This window comes from Rhinoderma darwinii, chromosome 1 (genome assembly GCF_050947455.1).
Source record: "Rhinoderma darwinii isolate aRhiDar2 chromosome 1, aRhiDar2.hap1, whole genome shotgun sequence".
In the NCBI taxonomy this organism is placed as follows: domain Eukaryota; kingdom Metazoa; phylum Chordata; class Amphibia; order Anura; family Rhinodermatidae; genus Rhinoderma; species Rhinoderma darwinii.
In genome coordinates this window covers 301412012-301435526 of record NC_134687.1, presented here as the reverse complement: position 1 = coordinate 301435526, position 23515 = coordinate 301412012, and the positions used below count along the sequence as shown (strand labels likewise).

Below are 23515 nucleotides of genomic sequence, written 5' to 3'. Positions count from 1 at the left end.
CTTTATGCTTCTCCATATTCTGAAATGCAATTAAATGTTTCATTCCCCAGACCTCAACATCATTCCCCGACAGTGTTAAAATGTCTTTAACAAGCTTGATACCTATTAGAGTTCGTCAAAAAGTCAAGACTCTCCCAAATAAATACAACAACCCAACCATTTCGGTATTCCCAGACGTTAAAGTCCTTGTGTGTTTGGACATCCACTTTTCATACTCATACTTTCACTTTTCATACTCATGTCTCCCAAGGAGAAATAATGATCTCAGTGCGCTTAGTGTCGGGAATCGGCCTATATTTTTGAGGAACCACTTCGTCAGCATTTCTATTTACATACATGGTCATTCGTTTTCTTTAGGTGGACACCTGTAGTAAATGATAGTAACAAGAATGTTCTAAATATGTTCTAGGATAAAATAAGTATTCTTTATGGGATATTATTACTGCAGACAGTCTTGATTTGCTATGTGAAAACCCGTTATTATACGTATTTCCTATAATGGAACAATTGGGGATGAATTCACATGATATAATAATTAAGACATTAAAAGATAATGTGTAACGTGCAAATATTTATTTCTTGCAAAAACATTAGATTACTTTTTGGATCAATTTTTATTTGGAGCAATATTTATTTTTAATGCTATTATCTATTTTGTGCAAAACAAGCCACCGAGCTTTCAATATCTTAGATCTCGAAGAAGAACAAAAGTTGGGGTACAGCAGATGTCCCATTTTGCGCAAATGCTCTTTGGTTTCCTCTTAAGGCTACAGATATAGAGAAAGTAGCAGCATTGTATATAGAAGATTGCATTAGATATGGGCTATGTGTGTAGACAATGTTTTTTTACACATAATCACCAAGGTAAAATGGGGCACATAAAGATTTGCACTGTTGGAAAAAGTTGCAGACAATTTTCATATATGTATTGGTAGCTTAAAGGGAATGTGTCGCTAGAAATTTTTTTTTTTTTTAGTTAAACAGTTAGTTTTTACATTTTTTCACAAGTCAGGAAATATTATAAATTAGATTCTAATTTATAACATTTCCCTGTGCTGGTCACTAGAGGAAGAAATTCCCAAAATTGCAGCATTGGCATGTGGTAAAGCAACCACATTGCTTTATGCTGAAAATTTAGTGTAAACGCACACGCTCTAGTGAGCTCACAGAATCCCCCCTCCCTTATCCTGGCTAGTGCCAGGAGAAAGGAGGGGATTGAATGTTCAAGCCTCCTACACTGTGTGCCGCCATTTTTGGAGCGAATACACAGTGTAGTAGGCTTACATACAGTGGTTATAACACAAAACATACATAAACATGACTTACCTGCTCCTGCCGCCGCCTCTCCCTCCGGTCCGTCTGCTCCCTCCGCTTGCTTCTGAACACATGCCCGGAAGCCGCAACCGAAGGTAGTCATCTTACTGTCCGGCCGCGCCTTCCGGTCCACAACAAAATGGCGCCGGATGTCGCTCGGCCGAAGACCTTCCATTTGGACTGTGTGGGAGCGGTGCATGCGCCGTTCCCACACAGACGGCGTACAGCATAGTGAATGGAACGGCTCCCGTTCGCATTCTCTATGGGGCGGTATGTGCCGTATTCCATGTCTGTATGTGTCGTTAATCGACACATACAGGGATGAAAAAAAAAATGTCAGCCCCCATAGAGAAGAAAAAGTTTGAAAAAAAAAAAAAAAGTAAAACACAAACACACAAATAAAGAAACTTTTTTTTAATAAAACATTAAAAGCAAAATTATCTAAAATTTTTTTTTTCGCAACACCCTTCCTTTGAGAAATAGCAGAAAAGAATTTTGAAGAACTTGACAGAGAAGCTGAAAATTAAAGTTCCTGAATTTCTTTGGGATTTTTTATAAAATGTAGGTGTTATTTGAATATGACAGCGGTCGATGAAGTGAGATTATTTATTTTAGCACTACGGTTGTTGCACAGTGGAGCACTATGATTCCAGATTAAATATTAAATTTCCTTTTCTCTGCTGACAATGCTTTCCTTTCTTGCAGTTATTTGACCAATCTAGAGAGGATCACTCAAGATGGTTATCAGCCCACAAATGAGGACATTGTGAGGATTCGTATGCCAACTACAGGAATCAATGAGTATTCTTTCACAGTGGAGAGATGTAACCTTAGGTGAAATATGATCCCACATTTCTTTTTACCTTATAACAAAGCTACTCTATGTATGTACTCCCAGGTACTGAAGGTGATGTGGTATAAAATAAGACCAAGAATGGAATACAACAAAATTAACAAAAAAACAATTTATAAATAATATATTTCACAGAATAAAGTTTAAATAGCATCTGTATGGAATTCCTCTTTATATACTAGTCCTTCTCAATGAATTAGAATATCATCAAAAAGTTAATTTATTTTAGTAATTCAATTAAAAAAGTGAAACTCATATATTATATAGATTCATTACACACAAAGTGATCTATTTCCAGCATTTTTTATTCTTTTAATGTTGATAATTATGGCTAACAGTTAATGAAAACCCAAAATTGAGTCTCTCAGAAAATTAGAATATTGGTAAAAGTTGAAGATTGTAGACTCATGGTGTCACACTCTAATCAGCAAACCAACACAAAACACCTGCAAAGGTTTCCTAAGCCTTTAAAAGGACTGGTCTATTGCTCAGTGGTCCAAAATCCTGTTTTCAGATGAAAGTCAATTTTTCATTTTGTTTGGAAATCAAGGTGCCAGAGTCTGGAGGAAGAGTGGAGAGACACTCAATCCAAGTTGCTTGTGGTCCAGTGTGAAGTTTCCACAGTCAGTGATGGTTCAGGGAGCCATGTCATCTGCTGGTGTTGGTCCACTGTGTTATATCAAGTCCAGAGTCAGCGCAGCCGGCTAGCAGGGAATTTTCCAGCACTTCATGCTTCCCTCCGCTTACAAGCTTTATGGAGATGCTGATTTCATTTTCCAGCAGGACTTGGCACCTGCCCACACTGCCAAAAGTACCAATACCTGGTTTAGTAACCACAGTATCACTGCGCTTGATTGGCCAGCAAACTCACCTGACCTAAACCCCATAGACAATCTATGGAATATTGTCAAGAGGAAGATGAGACACCATACCCAACAATACAGACGAGCTGAAGGCTGCTATCAAAGCAGCCTGGGCTTCCATAACACCTCAGCAGTGCCACAGGCTTATCACCTCCTTGCCATGCCACATTGATGCAGTAATTCATGCAAAAGGAGCCCCGACCAAGTATTGAGTGCATATACTGTACATGCTTTTCAGTAGGCCTACATTTTGGTATTAAAAATCATTTTTGAAATTGGGCTTATTTAATATTCTAATTTTCTGAGATACTAAATTTTGGGTTTTCATTAACTGTTAGCCATAATCTTCAACATTAAAATAAAAAAAATGCTGGAAATAGATCACTCTGTGTGGAATGAATCTATAGAATATATGAGTTTCACTTTTTGAATTGAATTACTGAAATAAATTAACTTGATGATATTCTAAATCATTGATAAGTACTAGTATGTATGTATATATATATATATATATATATATATATATATAAACTTAGGTCCAGAATTATTTGGACAGTGACACAAGTTCTGGCATTTTAGCTGTTTACCAAAACATATTGAATATACAGTTCTATAACCAATCTGGGCTTAAAGTGCAGACTCTCAGCTTTAATTTGAGGGTATTCACATCCTAATTTAAGAAGGGTTTAGGAATTACAGCCCTTTAATATGTAACTGCCTCTTTTTCAAGGGACCAAAGGTAATTGGACAATTATCTCAAAAGCTAACTAATGGGCTGCATGGGATATTCCCTTGTCAATCCATCATCAATTAAGCAGGTAAAAGGTCTGTAGTTGATTCCAGGTGGAGCAGTTGCATGTGGAAGCTTCTGTTGTGAACCCACAACATGAGGTCAAAGGAGCTCTCAATGCAAGTGAAACAGACCATCGTTAGGCTGAAAAAAATGAAGAAATCCATCAGACTGATAGCACAAATGTTAGGAGTGGCCAAATCAACAGTTTGGTACATTCTTGAAAAAAAAAGAGCGCAGTGGTGATCTCGTGAACTCCAAAAGGCCTGGACGTCCACGGTAGACAACAGTGGTGGATGATCAGAGAATCCTTTCCATGGAGAAGAAAAAACACTTCACAACATCTACCCAAGTGAAGAACACTCTCATGGAAGTAGGTGTATCAATATCTAAGTCTACCATAAAGAGAAGACTTCATGAGAGCAAATACAGAGGGTTCACCACAATGTGCAAACCATTAATCAGCCTCAATAACAGAAAGGCCAAATTAGACTTTGCCAAACAACATGTAAAGAAGCCAGCCAAGTTCTGGAACAGCATTCTTTGGACAGATGAAACTAAGATCAACCTGTACCAGAATGATGGGGGGAAGAAAGTATGGAGAAGGCTTGGAACGGCTCATGATCCAAAGCACACCACATCCTCTGTAAAACATGGTGGAGGCAGTGTGTTGACATGGGCATGCATGGCTGCCAAAGGCACAGGGTCACTGGTGTTTATTGATGATGTGACAGAAGACAGAAGCAGCCGGATGAATTCTGAAGTGTTCAGGGATATACTTTCTGCTCAGATGCAACCAAATGCAGCAAGGTTGATTGGACGTCGCTTCACAGTACAGATGGACAATGACCCAAAACATACTGCGAAAGCAACCGAGGAGTTTTTTAAGGCAAAGAAGTGGAATATTCTGCAATGGCCAAGTCAATCACCAGATCTCAACCCAATCAAGCATGCATTTCACTTGCTTAAGACAAAACTTAAGGCAGAAAGACCCACAAACAAGCAACAACTGAAGACAGCTGCATTAAAGGCCGGGCAAAGCATCACAAAGGAGGAAACCCAGCGTTTGATGTCCATGGGTTCTAGACTTCAGGCACTCTTTGCCTGCAAAGGATTCTCTACAAAGTATTAAAAAAAACAAAACATTTTATTTATGGTAATGTTAATTTGTCCAATTACTTTTGAGCCCCTGAAATGAGGAGGCTGTGTAGAAAAATGGTTGCATTTCCTAAATATTTCACAGGATAATCTTGTTCAACCCCTTGAATTAAACCTGAAAGTCTACACTTCAATTAACTCTGAGTTGTTCCATTTCAAATCCAATGTGGTGGCATGCAGAGCCCAAATCATGAAGATTGTGTCACTGACCAAATAATTCTGGACCTAACTGTATGTGTATATATATATATGTACAAAAGCCTTCTGGCTTAGGGCAAATATTCAAAAGATGGGACATTGTCATAATCTAAAATGGTCAGGGTGGTATCAAGCCATTGACAGACATGTTGGAAAGCTTTGATCACATTGGTACAGCTCAATGTTCCATGACATAATAATCCTAAATATGATCTATGTAGGCTGGTGGATGTTGGAGGTCAGAAATCCGAGAGGAAGAAGTGGATACATTGCTTTGAGAATGTGAATTGTCTTATCTATTTGGCTTCACTCAGTGAATATGATCAACAGCTAGAGGAAAATAGAGAAGAGGTAAGAAAATAACCAGTAGAGTAATACAGGCGTTACGGAGATATTGTGCTTGGCAGCGAATATACCTGTACTTTTGATAGGTCAGATGTCTTATTATTGACATGAGATTGAATGCCGTCTGCATCTCTGCTTAAAGTTACTTTTCATTTAAAGAGGCTCTGTCACCAGATTTTGCAACCCCTATCTGCTATTGCAGCAGATCGGCGCTGCAATGTAGATAAGAGTAGCGTTTTTATTTTTAAAAAAACGAGCATTTTTGGCCAAGTTATGACCATTTTTGTATTTATGCAAATGAGGCTTGCTAAAGTCCAACTGGGCGTGTTTAAAGTAAAAGTCCAACTGGGCGTGTATTATGTGCGTACATCGGGACGTTTTTACTTCTTTTACTAGCTGGGCGTTCTGACGAGAAGTATCATCCACTTCTCTTCAGAACGCCCAGCTTCTGGCAGTGCAGACACAGCGTGTTCTCGAGAGATCACGCTGTGACGTCACTCACTTCCTGCCCCAGGTCCTGCATCGTGTCGGACGAGCGAGGACACATCGGCACCAGAGGCTACATTTGATTCTGCAGCAGCATCGGCGTTTGCAGGTAAGTCGATGTAGCTACTTACCTGCAAACGCTGATGCTGCTGCAGAATCAACTGTAGCCTCTGGTGCCGATGTGGCCGACACGATGCAGGACCTGGGACAGGAAGTGAGTGACGTCACAGCGTGATCTCTCGAGAACACGCTGTGTGTCTGTGCACTGCCAGAAGCTGGGTGTTAACGAACAGAAGTGGATGATGCTGATTCGTCAGCATCATACACTCCCATTCCTAACGCCCAGCTAGTAAAAGAAGTAAAAACGCCCCGATGTACGCACAAAATACACGCCCAGTTGTACTTTTACTGTAAACACGCCCAGTTGTACTTTTGCAATCCTCATTTGCATAAATACAAAAATGGTCATAACTTGGCCAAAAATGATAGTTTTTTAAACATAAAAACGTTGCTGCAATAGCAGATAGGGGTTGCAAAATCTGGTGACAGAGCCTCTTTAAGCAATGAAGAACTGTTCCCTTCACAACCAAAAATGAAACCCTGGAACTACAAGTACAAAACAAAAGTGCATTCTCTTCATTCTGGTGACATGGAAATTTTCAAAAATTGTCCTCATGGGAGGATGCACATAGTCATAATCCAAATGCATTTTATCGTCTGTGTTACGAATGCAACACTGCACTCCCATTGTTGTACTGAACTGCTCAGATCAAATTATCATAGGGTTCTATAGTGATCTAAGCTTGGTTCCGTAACAGTAAGTGGTCCTAGCAGACAGTTGAAGTTTAAACTGAGATGTCAAGTATTTTGAGGGCCGGCTTCTGGATTTACTGTTTTCTTTATGTTTAATAAATATCAGTACAGTTCTGGGTAATCTGTAAAATCTGTTGCTAATCCATCAAGTGTATACTTTGCATCCTATGCATACAGGAATGGGATTCATTGCTAAAGGTTTTGTTGACTTGTGCCTGTTTACCTAATCATGAAGATGTCCATACACATAGAACTTTAAACAGACAGAATGCGGTCGATCGTCAGTGGGATCATTCGTACGTACGAACGATTCCTTTAGCAACATAACTGAGTAAACTGACTGTTTAGGGAGTAAATTTTTTGGAAAAAAACGTACTCCCTGGGGTCAACGCAAAGTGGCAAATAATCAGCTAAATTCGTCAGATTATGCCATACACTTGTAGTTTCAGCCAAAATTTTCAAACCTGGCCGATTACATTTTTGGCGGACCAAAGCCTTCCGTCGGCCATCTTGGAAGATTATTTGTGTTAAATTTACAAATGATGCTAGGCCGAAAATTGTTGACTTTGGCCATTTCAGATGACTTTAATCTCATGTGTATGGCCAGTTTAAGTATCTGTTTCTATAATAATTTTTCAATGTATATAAGACCTTTTGAAGCTGCTGGGTAAGATTCCTATCCCCCGTCCGAGCGTTTGTTGACAGCTCTGTGTATGGATGGTTATAGACTGGAGTGCTTGCTGCTCACTCGTCACATTCTTTAACACGTCCCATAATGGATATTTGGATTTTGGGTCATTATTTTTTACAACACATATGCTGAAAAAGTGTTTTTTAATGCAATATTGTAAAGTGTATTATATTGTGTAAGTGTATAGCAGTGCATATACACTCTTAGGCAGTTCAGACATGCAATGCAATGCAGTTCAGACATATTGTTTTTTACTGCATAATGCCCAAAAAAAAATAAATACAAAAAAAGCCTATATTTCAAGAAAAGAAAGAAGTAGGTATAAATACAGCTAACTTGTGGGATGTACAGATGTGTGGGGCAACACCTCATAGTTTGCAAGAAAAGTATGCTACTGGTGGTCTATAACCTGGATCATGTTGCCATTGATTTCCATTGTAAAAAAAAAAAAAAAGCCCTAAAAGCAGTTTACCGTTTTATAACTGTCCTGTCAAAAATCAGATTGCATACTGTCTTGTGTTATTTATGTGTATCTTTACCATTTGTCTGTCATTCTCTTTCTTTTTGGCATAGAATCGTATGCGGGAAAGTTTGGCTCTTTTTAAGGGTATAATGGAGCTACCCTGGTTTAGGAACTCCCCAATTATTCTGTTCCTTAATAAGACTGACCTGCTAGCTGAAAAAATCTGCTTCTCTGACTTGGCTACGTACTTCCCCAAGTTTAAAGGTTAGTAGGTAATTTTTGATACCAAAATACATGAACGAAAGGACATCTAACAAGAGTAGCATGCTTTTCCATAAACCAGTGCACATAGAGAGGAAAAGGTCTGCACAATGTGTACATTTTTTTTTACAGCTTCTTATACAACTTCTTTCAATACTAGTTGGATAATGCTATTTTTGATAACTAAGGAACCTTTAGACTATAGGAATTAGCTGGCTAAATATGAGTTCCAAATATTAACCAACAATTTACAACATACCATTTATACCAAATATTGCAAAAAAAACAAAACTTTTTGCCCTGAGATGTTGCTGTTCAGACATAGATTTTTTAAAGTTACTAGAATAATTTTGATAAAAAGCATTAGCAGTTTGTTGGTGTATGTGCAGCAGTTATTTGTGGAAGATTTGTTGGATTATAAACTTAATCTGACACAAGAGGGTATATTTCATTTTTGTACAGAGGATTATTACACAAATATCTATTAAAAGAACCCCAACCTTAAGGTATTACACTTGGCACATTTGTTGCAAAAAATGTGCAAAAATTTCTGCAAATGAAAATCAAATCTATACATTTGAATAGAGTTGTTTCTAAAGCATGTGCATAGAGTATTACATTTAAACGTATGGAAACAAATCTGCCACATGTAAACATAAGTGTAAAATGTGCAAAGTCGATTTGTCAGACTCATTGGGCTTCCATCCTGCAGGCACTTCCCCAGGTGCCTCTGGGACCTCTCAGAGGCTGTCTCAAATTTGTAGGCAGCAGTTACTTAAATGGACCAAAGGACCTCAGAGCTATGCCCTAAATGTCATCTGTGTTCTTTGGCGCTGCCCTAAATTATACCGCTATTGGTTGGATGTTCTCAATACCCTGAGTATAGTATTTCTATTTCAACTGCCCTGAGATTCCCATTTTTGTGTGCTGGATTTAGTGGAGGATACACCGGGTGAGGAGAGATGCCAAATACGTAGAATCTTGTTCTTGGCTCATCAATGTACTGCCTCCAAGTGGATGTCCCTTAATCCCCATTACATTTTCTGAATGGATACATTAAATGAACAGCACAATTAAAGATTTTGTTCACACCACAAAGTTTCATACATTCTGGGGAAGGTGGTTGAACACCTGCATATGCGGTTGCTGACCTTTTACAGCACCATCTCATAAGGTGGTGACTCAGTTATAAAACCCTAATACGATGATCATTACTTTAAATTCTTATTTCTTCACCTCAAATAGGTTTAAAAGTTTGTATTGATTAATTTCCTAATATATCTTTATAGCGGTCTAAGCTCCATTTTTCCGATACAGAGCTCCAAATCCGGCAGACACCACTAGAGACAGTAGAGGAGCTGACTGCATACTGTCATATGCTGAACACAGCTCCTAAGCTCCCTCTAGTGGTGGTGGCAGGCTGCCAGCATACTATATTTTAAATCTGTGCATGTCTATACAAGGCATTTGGAGCTCTGTATAAGAAAACTGGAATTTAGACAACTATAAAGATATATTAAGAAATTATTCATCACAAAAGTTTGGACCTAAAAACATGTGATGATAAAAGGTAGATATTCACTTTAAGCATGTTTTTTGAATGTAGGAGGAAACACATACAAACATTAGGAATACATAGGAATTAGATTATGGATCTCATTTGGAACAGGGATTAATATGCATGCATTGTCTATGGAAAGCATGCTCAAAGCATGCACTATATGCTTTGACCAAGAGACACCACTTGATCATTCATACAGCACTTGTTGGCACAAAGGAGCTGGAGTGGCAAATACATGGGACTCTCGACCATTCAGGCTTAAAAAGCATACGGCTCAACCTAAAATGCTTTTTTATTAAAAGGAGGCTGTCTGGTGATGGACTCTCTTTAATATTCACTCAGCCTTGTTCTGTTTTTGTGTGAGATTTTAACATTTTAGATGTCGAGATAGTTTAAAACCAGAGTTTCACTTTAAGGAACAAGTTTCATGAGCAAAGGAACAACTAGATAGTGAGATATCAATCAGAATTTGCTTAACGGCATATACTAACTGGCCATTATTTTAGATCAGCAGTTCATTATAATCAGATATTTATCTGCTAACAGAAGTCAGTAAAGGATGATTAATATCCTTTTTGCACTTTAGATATGCATTTTTACCACAAAATTGTCTGGATGTAATGAGTGCAATTTACTGTATGTGTATTTAAAGCTGAATAGCTCTTAAAGGGGTTGTCCGACAACAGAAAATGGTTAGGAAACGTAAAATGGAGACACTTACTAATATACTTTCCCTTTCAAGGATGTCTAGATTTTCCTGCCCTGTCATGTGATCCCGGAAGTGGAGCTTCTCCCTTTAGCTGTGACGTTCCGACACAGCCTCAGGATGCAGGGAGCTCCCCGCCTCTCTGGGTGTTGGTGACGTGATGAAGGGGTTGACTGCCTGGTTCAGTTAATTAGCTATGCCAGCCCCCTCCTCTGTCATGTCTAATAGACAGTAGCTATATGTCCAGTCTGCAAGTGTTCCTTCTACTCCTGCTTTCCTTATTATATCTGTTGTCTCACTTCTTCCCCTTGACTGTCAGCACGGAGCTATGTGCTTTCAATATGAGCAGTCTTTATTATTATTATTGCTCTGTACGACTCCCACTAAAAGCCAGCTCTGTGCTGACAGTCAAGACATCCGCACAAAAACTGTGCCCTGGTGGTTTCCATGGCCGAGCAGCTGTATGCAAGCCTTAAATCAAGAAGCACAATGCCAAGCGTCAGATGGAGTGGTGTAAAGCACGCAACCACTGGACTCTGAAGTAGTGGAACCGTGTTCTGTGGATTGATGAATCACGCTTCTCTATCTGGCAGTCTGGTGGATGAGTCTGAGTTTGTTGAATGTAATGAGAATGTTACCTGTCTCACTGTATTGTGCCAACTATAAAGTTTGGTGGAGGAGGGCTAATGCTATGGGGCTGTTTTTCATGGGTTGGTCTAGGCCCCTTCATTCCAGTTAAGGGAAATCTTGATGCTTCAGCATACCAAGACATTTTGTACAATTGTATGCTTCTAAATTTGTGGAAACAGTTTGGGGAAGGTCCTTTTCTGTTCCAGCATGACTGTGCCCCAGTGCATAAATGCATGGTTGGGTGAGCTTGGTTTTGGAGAACTTGATTGATCCGAGCAGGGACCTGACCTCAACTCCATCGAACACCTTTGGAGTAAACTAGAATGGAGCTTGCGGGCCAGGTCCAACAACAGTGTCCGTCCTCACAAAAGCTCTTCTGGGTGAATGGGGAAAAATTCCCACAGAAACACTCCAAAATCTTGTAGAAAGTCTTCCCAGAAAAGTGGAAGCTATTTTAACTGCAAAGGGGAAACCAACTCCACATTAACACCTATAGATTTAGAATGGGCTGTTATAAAACCTCCTGTATGTGTAATGTGTAGGTGTCCAAATACTTTTTTTTCCATATATTGTTTATAATATATATGTTAGGTCCAGAGTTATTTGGACAGTGGCACAATCTTCATGATTTGGGCTCTGCTTGCCACCACATTGGATTTGAAATGAAACAACTGAGATGCAATTGAAGTGTAGACTTTCAGGTTTAATTCAAGGGGTTGAACAAAAATATCCTGTGAAGCGTTTAGGAATTGCAGCCATTTTTCTACACAGCCTCCTCATTTCAGGGGCTCAAAAAGAGTTAACATTAGCATAAATAAATAAAAAAATTTTTTAAATATTTTGTAGAGAATCCTTTGCAGGCAATGACTGTCTGGAGTCTGGAACCCATGGACATCACCAAACAGCTGTCTTCAGTTGTTGCTTGTTTGTGGGTCTTTCTGCCTTATGTTTCTGCCTTAAGCAAGTGAAATGCAGCTCGATCGGGTTGAGATCTGGTGATTGACTTGGCCAATGCAGAATATTCCACTTCTTTGCCTTAAAAAACTCCTGGGTTGCTTTCGCAGTATGTTTTGGGTCATTGACCATCTGCACTATGAAGCGACGTCCAATCAACCTTGCTGCATTTGGTTGCATTTGAGCAGAAAGTATATCCCTGAACACTTCAGAATTCATCCGGCTGCTTCTGTCTTCTGTCACATCATCAATAAACACTAGTGACCCAATGCCTTTGGCAGCCAGGCATGCCCATGCCATCACACTGCCCCCACCATGCCATCACACTGCCTCCACCATGTTTTACAGAGGATGTGGTGTGCTTTAGATCATGAGCCGTTCCAAGCCTTCGCCATACTTTCTTCCTCCCATCATATTCTGGTACAGGTTGATATTAATTTCATCTGGCCAAAGAATGCTTTTCCAGAACTGGGCTGACTTCTTTAGATGTTGTTTGGCAAAGTCTAATCTGGCCTTCCTATTTTTTGAGGCTGATTAATGGTTTGCACCTTGTGGTGAACCCTCTGTATTTGCTCTCATGAAGTCTTCTCTTTATGGTAGACTTATATACTGATACACCTACCACCAGGATTTTTTTTTCACTTGGGCAAATGTTGTGAAGAGGTTTTTCTTCACAATGGAAAGGATTCTGCGATCATCCACCACTATTGTCTTTTGTGGACAATTCCTAAACCCTTCCTCAAATTAGGATGCGAATACCTTCAAATCAAAGCTGAGAGTCTGCACTTTAAGGCCATATTGATTATACAACTGTATATCCAATATGATTTGGTAAACAGTTAAAATGATCAAAAGTTTTGATGGAATCAATAGCGCAGTCGACTGCAGTCCTATGTAACATCACAGATAACACAGTGATAACTCTCTGAGTACAAATAATGTAGTATTTGTAAACACACACAGATGCATATATATATATATATATATATATATATACACAGTGCAGATAATGTAGTAGATGTTACCTGCAGTCCTATGTAACACCACAGATAACACACTCTGATAACTATACCACAGGCACATATACACACACAGATGCATATACTGTATATATAAAATAACAACAGTATATATATATATATTAAGCAGTGCACCTCCAAACTGGAGTTACACTTTTAAAAAGATTATTTCCATAGATTACCATACTGTATATGAAAATTTGTTTTTTCCATTAAGAGGCAGCGGGGTATATAGGGAAAGCAGAGTATATAGGGGCAGCACAGTATATAAGGGACAGCAGAGTATATAGGGGCAGCAGAGTTTATATGGGACAGCATAGTATATAGGGCAGCAGAGTATATAAGAGGCAGCTGTCATGAAGCGGGTTAGTGGACCCACTAGGCCGTACCGCCGTAGCGGGAAGGCAGCTGGCCAAACCACAGGAAACCCCAGAAATACAATGTCCCGCACAAGGGTACCTGAATAGTCCAGATGGTGGCCGCAGCTCTGGCACAGATGAGATGGGTGCAGCAGATGGCGCCAAACGTGGCGGATGACACAAGAGCCGCAAGTTGCGCCAGACGTGGCGGATTCCTCAGGGCGTGGCGGATTCCTCAGGACGTGGCGGATTCCTCAGGACGTGGCGGATTCCTCAGGACGTGGCGGATGACACAGGACGTGGCAGATTCCTCTGGATGTGGCAGATGTCGCAGGACGTGGCACGACTTGATACTAAGGCAAAGCACGGGAAACAGGAACGGGGAACAAGGCACGGGTAACAACAGGAACGGGAAACACTAAGGGACCATTTGCAAGACAGACTGGGAAAACTAACAACGCTCAGGCAAGGATTAGAAGGCCAGGGGCCTTCTTATAGACCAGGAAATCGTGGCAGTTGATGATGATGATTTCCTTATTGAGCACGCTGGCACTTTAAGGCCGGGCGCGAGCGTGCGCGCGCACCCTACGGGACACAGCCGAACGGAGCGGAAGTAAGCTCTGGCGTCTCCTAGGAGAGCCATGGCCGTGGGCGTCGGGAGGTGAGTGAACCCGACGGCCCACGGCCATGGACGCTACAGCAGCAAAGTATATAAGAGACATCAGGGTATATAGGGGGCAGCAGAGTATATAAGGAGCAGGAGAGTATATAAGAGGCAGCAGAGTATATAGGGGGCAGCAGGGTATATAGGAGGCAGCAGGTATATAGGGGCAGCAGGGTATATATTGGGCAGCAGAGTATATAGGGGCAACAGAGTATATAAGAGGCAGCAGGGTATATAGGGGGCAGCAGGGTATATAGGAGGCAGCAGGGTATATAGGAGGCAGCAGGGTATAGAGGTGGCAGCAGGGTATATAGGGGCAGAAGCGTATATAGGGTGCAGCAGGGTATATAGGGGCATCATAGTATATAGGGGCATCATAGTATACAGGGTCAGCAGGCTATATAGGGGCAGCAGAGTATATAATGGGCAGCAGAGTATATAATGGGCAGCAGAGTATATAGGGGCAGCAGAGTATATAGGGGCAGCACAGATATCTTCATTTTATCTGTTCTTCTTGAACACACACACAAAGAAACATAAACACATGCAGACATATATATAGACACACACACACACACACACACACACACACACACACACACACACACACACACACATACTGTAACCTATACACCTTCAAACATACTTATATACACACACATATACACACAGAGACATATAGACACACACAGGAACTTACCATCTCTCCTTGCTGACAGGATCACAGGTTTCTTGCAGGATGGTCTGTGGGCGGAGCTTCCTCCTCTGCTCCTCGGCTCTTGTTTACTCCGTGTGTGTAACTAAGAGCAGAGGACAGAGCAGAGGCAAAGTCCAGTGGGAGGGTGCACTTGCACAGCTCGCAAACCCCTAAGGCCGGCCCTGCCACCACATAGTGACTGGGGGGCCCAGGACAGGCAGGCCGTCTTCCTCTCCTGGCCTGGTCGTGGTTTCACCCCTTGTAACCACAGTGGTTATGTCCCTGCGTACAGTGCTCAAATTAAACAACCATGCAAAGCTGGTATTTTATCCAAGATTCAGTGAGAACTCGACACAATTTTAATCTCTATAAATACTATGTGGCCCAGTGAAAAAGCAGTCTGATTTGGAGCAATTCAGAGGTATTTTTTGTGTCACCAGCAGGGCCAGAGCAGCTGTTATGTGGTCTAAATTTATTTTGATGTCTGGTCTGTGGTCTGAATTATTTTGACATCTGATCTGAGATCTGAATTTTGGGGTCTGGAGTCTGAATTAATTTAGGGGTCTGAATTTTCATAGGGGTCTGGTCTGGGGACTTGTCTGCACAGTATATCAAGCACATATAGAAACATTGCATGTCTTTGGCGGAATGTGAGTGGCACAATATATCTCTGGGACACAGTAGTCTGATAATGGTCAGGTATGCCTATTTGTGCCCTCTCCCTAACTTTCATAGAAGGCTGGTACATGCTCTCGGATGGGGGGCATTCAAAAGTTTGCTATGGGGCCCACCAGTCAAGGACTGGCCAATTCAGAGTCCAGTGGCTGAAACATTTAGGCAGGAGGGTGCAAACAGCAGGAGTAATCAAGTAACAGTCCATGTTTGGTATGCAGGTAAACGGCAATTGGTAGTAACGTGAGGGAGAAAGGAAATAGACTGCAACCAGTAAGCTCAATAGTCTGGCCATAGAGGTAGTGCAAAGTCCAGGTTTACAGTGAAAGAAATAAGTACTTGATCCCTTGCTGATTTTGTAAGTTTGCCCACTGTCAAAGACATGAACAGTCTAGAATTTTTAGGCTAGGTTAATTTTACCAGTGAGAGATAGATTATATTTAAAAAAAAACAGAAAATCACATTGTCAAAATTATATATATTTATTTGCATTGTGCACAGAGAAATACGGATTTGATCCCTTTGGCAAACAAGACTTAATACTTGGTGGCAAAACCCTTGTTGGCAAGCACAGCAGTCAGATGTTTTTTTGTAGTTGATGATGAGGTTTGCACACATGTTAGATGGAATTTCGGCCCACTCCTCTTTGCAGATCATCTGTAAATCATTAAGATTTCGAGGCTGTCGCTTGGCAACTCGAATCTTCAGCTCCCTCCATAAGTTTTCGATGGGATTAAGGTCTGGAGACTGGCTAGGCCACTCCATGACCTTAATGTGCTTCTTTTTGAGCCACTCCTTTGTTGCCTTGGCTGTATGTTTCGGGTCATTGTCATGCTGTTAGACCCAGCCACGAGCCATTTTTAATGTCCTGGTGGAGGGAAGGAGGTTGTCACTCAGGATTTGACGGTACATGGCTCCATCCATTCTCCCATTGATGCGGTGAAGTAGTCCTGTGCCCTTAGCAGAGAAACACCCCCAAAACATAATGTTTCCACCTCCATGCTTGACAGTGGGGATGGTGTTCTTTGGGTCATAGGCAGCATTTCTCTTCCTCCAAACACGGCGAGTTGAGTTAATGCCAAAGAGCTAAATTTTAGTCTCATCTGACCACAGCACCTTCTCCCAATCACTCTCAGAATCATCCAGATGTTCATTTGCAAACTTCAGACGGGCCTGTACATGTGCCTTCTTGAGCAGGGGGACCTTGCGGGCACTGCAGGATTTTAATCCATTACGGCGTAATGTGTTACCAATGGTTTTCTTGGTGACTGTGGTCCCAGCTGCCTTGAGATCATTAACAAGTTCCCCCGTGTAGTTTTCGGCTGAGCTCTCACCTTCCTCAGGATCAAGGATACCCCACGAGGTGAGATTTTGTATGTCTTCCATTTTCTTACTATTGCACCAACAGTTGTCTCCTTCTCACCCAACGTCTTACTTATGGTTTTGTAGCCCATTCCAGCCTTGTGCAGGTCTATGATCTCGTCCCTGACATCCTTAGAAAGCTCTTTGGTCTTGCCCATGTTGTAGAGGTTAGAGTCGGACTGATTAATTGAGTCTGTGGACAGGAGTCTTTTTTCCAAGTGACCATTTAAGACAGCTGTCATTAATGCAGGCACCAAGTTGATTTGAGCGTGTAACTGGTCTGGAGGAGGCTGAACTCTTAATGGTTGGTAGGGGATCAAATACTTATTTCTCTGTGCACAATGCAAATAAATATATATAATTTTGACTATGTGATTTTTTTTATTTTTTTTTAATATAATCTATCTCTCACTGGTAAAATTAACCTAGCCTAAAAATTCTAGACTGTTCATGACTATGACAGTGGGCAAACTTACAAAATCAGCAAGGGATCAAATACTTATTTCCTTCACTGTATATAGGAGACAAAATTGTGAAACCAATCAAAGCAAGGAATCCAGAGAGGCCAGAAACAAGAGAAGCTAGACATTAAAGGGGACCTGTCATGTACCCGGAAAGGTAATCTGCCACCATGCCTGTACTGCTGCCCTGCCCCTTAGTCCAGGGCCATTTATCTTATGTTGCTAGGTTCCCTTTGTGCCCCTGCAATTAGCCTCCATTCCCCGAGCAATCAGCCCATTCAGGCACCTAGCAACATATATAAACGGCGGTGTAATCAGAATCAAGGCAGAAGTACAGGCATAGAGTCAGATTACCTTTTCTGTGGACATGACAGGTCATCTTTTAATCCAGCACGAGAGTGGTCCACAGCACCAGTGGTTAAACAAGAAGAGCTGCTAGTGCCTGGGGCACAAGAATTTCCCGGTTTGAAATCTGACTCATAGACAATCATGACATATTGCTAGCATATACAGTATGATCCCTACTGATCCTTGAAATGAAGGCGCCACTACCTCTTCAGAATTTTTCAAGGCTATACTTTAACAAAGTGTTAAGTATATTGCCAGTTTTAAAGGAACATATGAAGTAGGGCCATAAAACTCAAAGCAGTTAAAAAAAGTAAGCTAAGGTTGGGACCTATAACTGTGGAGAGCGAGTACTGGTTCTGGTGCCACCTCGAAAAGCTAATTTATTGCTCAGTGGCAGTGCCACTATGAGCTAATGGTGAAAGTGGGTGACATAAATTGCAATATATATCAACCAGGGAAAAGAAAACCTGTGCAGTGATGTCAGCTGTAAGTTATGGAAAGATGGAGAAACACTTGATGCTGTGAGCTCTCTTAGCAGTGGTATACTTATTTGGGTCTCGAAAAGTAACCCTGAAGGGAAATAGGAATGTAAACCGTTATTGCAAGAGTTCTTTTTTTTCTGAATTCTCCCATAACCATTAGACTGTCATACATGTAGGCAGTGGCGTAACTACCGCCGTAGCAGCCGTAGCGACTACTATGGGGCCCGCGGCATGAGGGGGCCCGTGTCGCCCGGCACGGGCCCCCACCATGGCCGGAGGCTCCGCTAGCAGCCGCGATGGCTGCTACAGCGGGACGCCACTGAACACTACGGCAGAGCAGGGAGGTATCTCCCCGCTCTGCCATTAAACAAAAGACATGTATCCCCTATCCACAGGACAGGGGATACATGTGTGATCGCTGGCAGCGATAGGGAGAACGGGGGACTGAAAGTCCCCCAAGTTCTCCATCACAAACCTCGGACTTCCGGGGTCTGTGTCGTCAGCTCAGTAGAAATGAATGGAGCGCCGGTCGCGCAGAAGTCAGAGGTTAGTCATGGAGAACTTGGGGGACTTTCGGTCCCCCGTTTTCCCTATCGCTGCCAGCGATCAGACATGTATCCCCTATCCTGTGGATAGGGGATGCATGTTATTTGTAGGACACACTATAGGTCGCATTTTTTTTTGGGGGGGGGGGCTGTATGGCGTTCCCTACAGGGGGGGCTGTATGGCGTTCCCTACAGGGGGGGCTGTATGGCATTCCCTGCAGGGGGGGGCTGTATGGCATTCCCTGCAGGGGGGGGCTGTATGGCGTTCCCTGCAGGGGGGACGCTGTATGGCGTTCCCTGCAGGGGGGGTGCTGTATGGCGTTCCCTGCAGGGGGGGCGCTGTATGGCGTTCCCTGCAGGGGGGGGCGCTGCATGGCGTTCCCTGCAGGGGGAGGCGCTGCATGGCGTTCCCTGCAGGGGGGCGCTGTATGGCGTTCCCTACAGGGGGGTGCTGTATGGCTTTCTCTACAGGGGGGCTGTATGGCGTTAGCGCCATACAGCCCCCTCTGTAGATAACGCCACACAGTCCCCCTGTAGATAACGCCACACAGTCCCCCTCTGTAGATAACGCCACACAGACCCCCTGTAGATAACGCCACACAGCCCCCCCTGTAGATAACGCCACACAGTCCCCCCTGTAGATAACGCCACACAGTCCCCCCTGTAGATAACGCCACACAGTCCCCCCTGTAGATAACGCCACACAGTCCCCCCTGTAGATAACGCCACACAGTCCCCCCTGTAGATAACGCCATAGAGTCCCCCCTGTAGATAACGCCATACAGTCTACAGGGCTGGGCTGTAAAAAAGGCACTATCTACAAGGGGGGGGGGGGGGGTTGTGTGACACCCAGGGGAGGGGGGCCCCAGTCAAAAGTTTGCTATGGGGCCCAGTCTTTCCTAGTTACGCCCCTGCATGTAGGAGAATGTTCTGGGTGGAAAATACCTCCAGCACTTTTCCAGTCACAATGTATACATAGAAATCAACTAGAATTGAGGCTGTAGGGATTGGGGAGTTAAAGAAAGCAAAGAAAAAAAGTGAGCGAATAAACAATAACGAGAGGTTTAGAGGTTTTAGATCTTATTATGCAGTAAGAAAATAGTAAGAAAATAAACATCAAGAACAGATGGTTAACACCAGGAACTGCCCTTGGAACATTTATCAACTACGGTAGTGTCGAAGACTTATCTTTTATTCATTTATTGAAAATTTTCATATTCCTTTTTGTTATCTAGGTCCTCGCCAGGATGCTAAAGCTGCTAAAGATTTCATTGGATCAGCCTATAAGGAAATCTTTGAGAAGACAAACGTCCGAGATATTTTGGAGCAAGAGAAACAGAAAGCGGATCGTATCCTTTATCCCCATGAGACGTGTGCCACAGATACAGAAAACGTCCGTAAAGTATTTAATGACATAAAGGATCATGTACTCAGGAAGTTTCTAATAGACTTTGGAATTGTATGACGGATGTCCTTGATCATTAACTCTTCTCTTCTGCATAGTCTGAACAGTGCAATCAGTCAATAAGTGTTATCTACAATGCAAAATCAAAGGGACAACTAAATGGACATTCTAAAGCCAATCTCTTGGCACTTGAATGCGGGGTTCATATTCATGTGCATTCACCACAAACTGCAAAATTGCTCACATATGGACGCACTCCTTAAATGAGAAAAGAAAGTTGCTGGATGATCAAAATGTAGGTATTTAATGGTATGTTAACAACTTCATAAACCAAGTGGTTGTTTACACAAGGGGTTGTCCAGGATTTTTTTTTAAAAAAGGGTCCGTTTTTTTCCAGAAACAGTGCCACTACTGTCCATGGGCTGTGTCTGGTTTTGCAGCAAATATCTATTTTTCTAATCATGACAGTCCCTTTAAGTTTAAAGGTGTAGCCTCACAACATACACGTAACGTTTATACAACCCCCTAGGTCAGTTAAGGATTCCTGTAGGCTCAATCTGTTTTTAGAAATGCCTCTGTAATGACATAAATAACCACCAAGCTCCTGTGGCAGTCCTGTAGTTTCTTATGCTTTCCTATGGATAAGTCCACCAGTGGTTCATCCTTAGCAGGACATGTATGCGCACTGATCCCTCCCTGTCCTCTTATGCCCGTCCGGTATACTCTGAAGCGCATTGTTCTGTCATGCATATTAGCTTCCTTCCCTTTCAGCCCTGTTCAGGGACAGAGAAGACAGATCTTGGTCTGGGCAGATGAGCACAATAAGAATTTATTAGGGAAGCAAATTGAGGGAACAGGGAAAAAGTTTTCAGGTGAGGCCACACATCACAGTTACGCTGTAAGGTTTTACTGCAGCTTTCACGAAAACTCTTAGCCCGACCCCAAAGCAGGAAGTTCAACAGAGCGAAGAGGGATCAAGCAGGTATGAAATGGCAGCTTGGTGAGGGATGAAAAATAAAATAAAAACTAAAAAATTGTTATAAATAGCCCTTACCTAACCTTAGCGCACCAAAATGCCTGTGATGGAGTAACCCCTTTAAAGTTATTAGGTTAAAGCTGATCTGTCACCTCAATATGCTGCGCTATGTAAGGGAAGCATATTACAAGGATAGGTTCATTCCCGTATTTGGCAAAATTGCACAAAAAAATATTGTGTCGTTTGGCTAATAAGGGCGATCAAAAAAAATACACGACCCATAGTTATGAGTCCAGTGTATTCATGATAAGCACTCTCACCCTCCTCACAGTTATTGACCGGCAGCTGCCGTCAATCACTGTAAGTAGGGCCGGGGGTAAACAGGGGGAGCGCTTTCCTCATAAATACACCGGACTTATAACTATGAATCCAACGTATTTATTCTTTTTTTTGTACCGTTTGACCAGTAGGAAAACGGACCTGTAATATGCTGCCCTTATCTAGTAGCAACATATTGATGTGACAGATGCGTTTTAAGACTGCTTTGATACATCTGTAATTCTGCTCTGTATGGAAGTCGTATATTTTGTGCCAAGGAGAGACTCACTTCCATCAGAACAAAGCAGGGAAACTGTTCCATCCATCTTAAAATGGTGCATATATGGCATGTGTATACCTCTAGCATGTGCACAATATGTTCAATACAATATGTACATAAAAATTGTGTTACCAATTGAACCAAATGATGAAGCATTTCAAAATCGGTACAGACACAGATGTTAGTTTATCAATAAGATGTCCCCTTAGCACCAGCCATAAAAATTAGAGAAAAATTGGGCAGACAATTTTTATAAAATTGTCACCGTTATGTCAACCTGTAACCTAGCAGCAACAAACACAGGCACTGCATATGCCTTATAGTTTTGAAATGAGGTACCAGGAGCTTCCAGAAAGTGTCAGCAGTACTGCTAGAAATCGGCAACATCTTGTATGTAGTGTGCAGGCTCCAGGTCATGGAAAAGACCCTTCACTACTCCTACTACTCCTCTCTTGGTCATTCTACATTCTAGGCCCTGCATTAACACATTGCACCAGTTTTGACCAAAGTGCTAAAATTCGTAGAGCTAGCAGTATGAGTTCAGCCATTGTCTACATTGCATAGTCCATCAGCTATGCCAGTCACTTAAAATACCATATGATATTTAAATGCTACTGTAAACCAGGACTAATATGCATTTATTCCTAAAAATAAAATGAAGGTACAATCCAGTCAAACTAAATATTTTAAATATGTCCGTGTCAGGCTATGTCAACATTTACAAATATTAAATTATTTTTTTTATTTAATTTCTCCAATGCATCTCAAATAAAAAATAATGAAGCGACTTTGCAAATAGTCTTGATTGCAATTACAGCTCCTATGGAGACCCATGTATCTCCATGGTTATAGACCACAATCAAAGCCAGTATAGTCTGATCCTGCAGTATAGTCCCTTCCATCTGTCTCTACTTCTTGCATTCGGTATGCTAGCAAAAAGCAGGGGACAGTAAGAAGGGTGTTTGACTTAGGAATCAAACCAAACAGGGTTAGTATGTAGTCTGTAACCCTGGAGATACATGGATCACCATGGGAGCTGTAGACACAAAGTGTACACCGAGTAGTGTAAAGCACATCGCCACTGGACTCTGGAGCAGTGGAAACGTGTTCTCTGGAGTGAAAAATCACGTTTTACTATCTGGCAGTCTGATGGATGAGTTTGGATTTGGCAGATGCCAGTAGAACGGAACCTACCAGAATAGATAGTGCCTACTATAAAATTTGTGGAGGAGGGATTATGGTCTTGGGCTGTTTTTTCAGGCTTTGGGCCCGTTATATCCAGTGAAGGGTTATGTTAATGCTAAAGCATACATAGACATTTTAGACAATTGTATGCTTCTAACTTCTTGGCAACCCACATAGGCCCTTTCCTGTTCCAGCATTACTGTGTCTCTGTGCCCAAAGAAGTTTGGTGCAGAGTAACTTGAATTGAATGCGCAGAGGTCTAAACTCAACCACATCAAACACCATTGGGATAATTTAGAATATCGCTTGCTAGCCAGACCTTCTCTAAGGTCCAACATCAGTGTCTGACCTCACAAAGGCTCTTTTGGCTAAAATTTCCACAGACGCACTCTAAAATCTTGTGAAAAGCCTTCCCAGAAGAGGAAAGGCTGTTATAGTCACAAAAGGGGGAACAACTCTCTATTAACGACCAGGGTTTTGGAATGAGATATCCAACAAGTTCATATAGGTATGATAGTCAGGTGTCCACATACTTTTGGCTATATAGTTTACTTGATGAATGGCTTTTGCATATTTCCAAATATATTGCAGCATTAAACCCCATGCTGTATGCTGGACATAAACTGTATAATTCTAGACACAGTGCATGCTCTGTC

The 23515-nt window shown here is 41.8% G+C and overlaps 1 protein-coding gene across 1 annotated transcript in view; it reads left to right on the top strand.

Moving 5' to 3' along the window:
- LOC142741759 (guanine nucleotide-binding protein subunit alpha-15-like) overlaps nucleotides 1–20160 on the top strand; it is a 91874-nt gene extending 71714 nt beyond the window's left edge. The window contains exons 4-7 of the mRNA XM_075851096.1: nucleotides 2020–2148; nucleotides 5398–5527; nucleotides 8085–8238; nucleotides 19931–20160. Of these exons, the coding sequence (XP_075707211.1) occupies nucleotides 2020–2148; nucleotides 5398–5527; nucleotides 8085–8238; nucleotides 19931–20160 (643 nt within the window). The remainder of the gene's footprint in view (nucleotides 1–2019; nucleotides 2149–5397; nucleotides 5528–8084; nucleotides 8239–19930) is intronic.
- Nucleotides 20161–23515: the final 3355 nt, after the last annotated feature.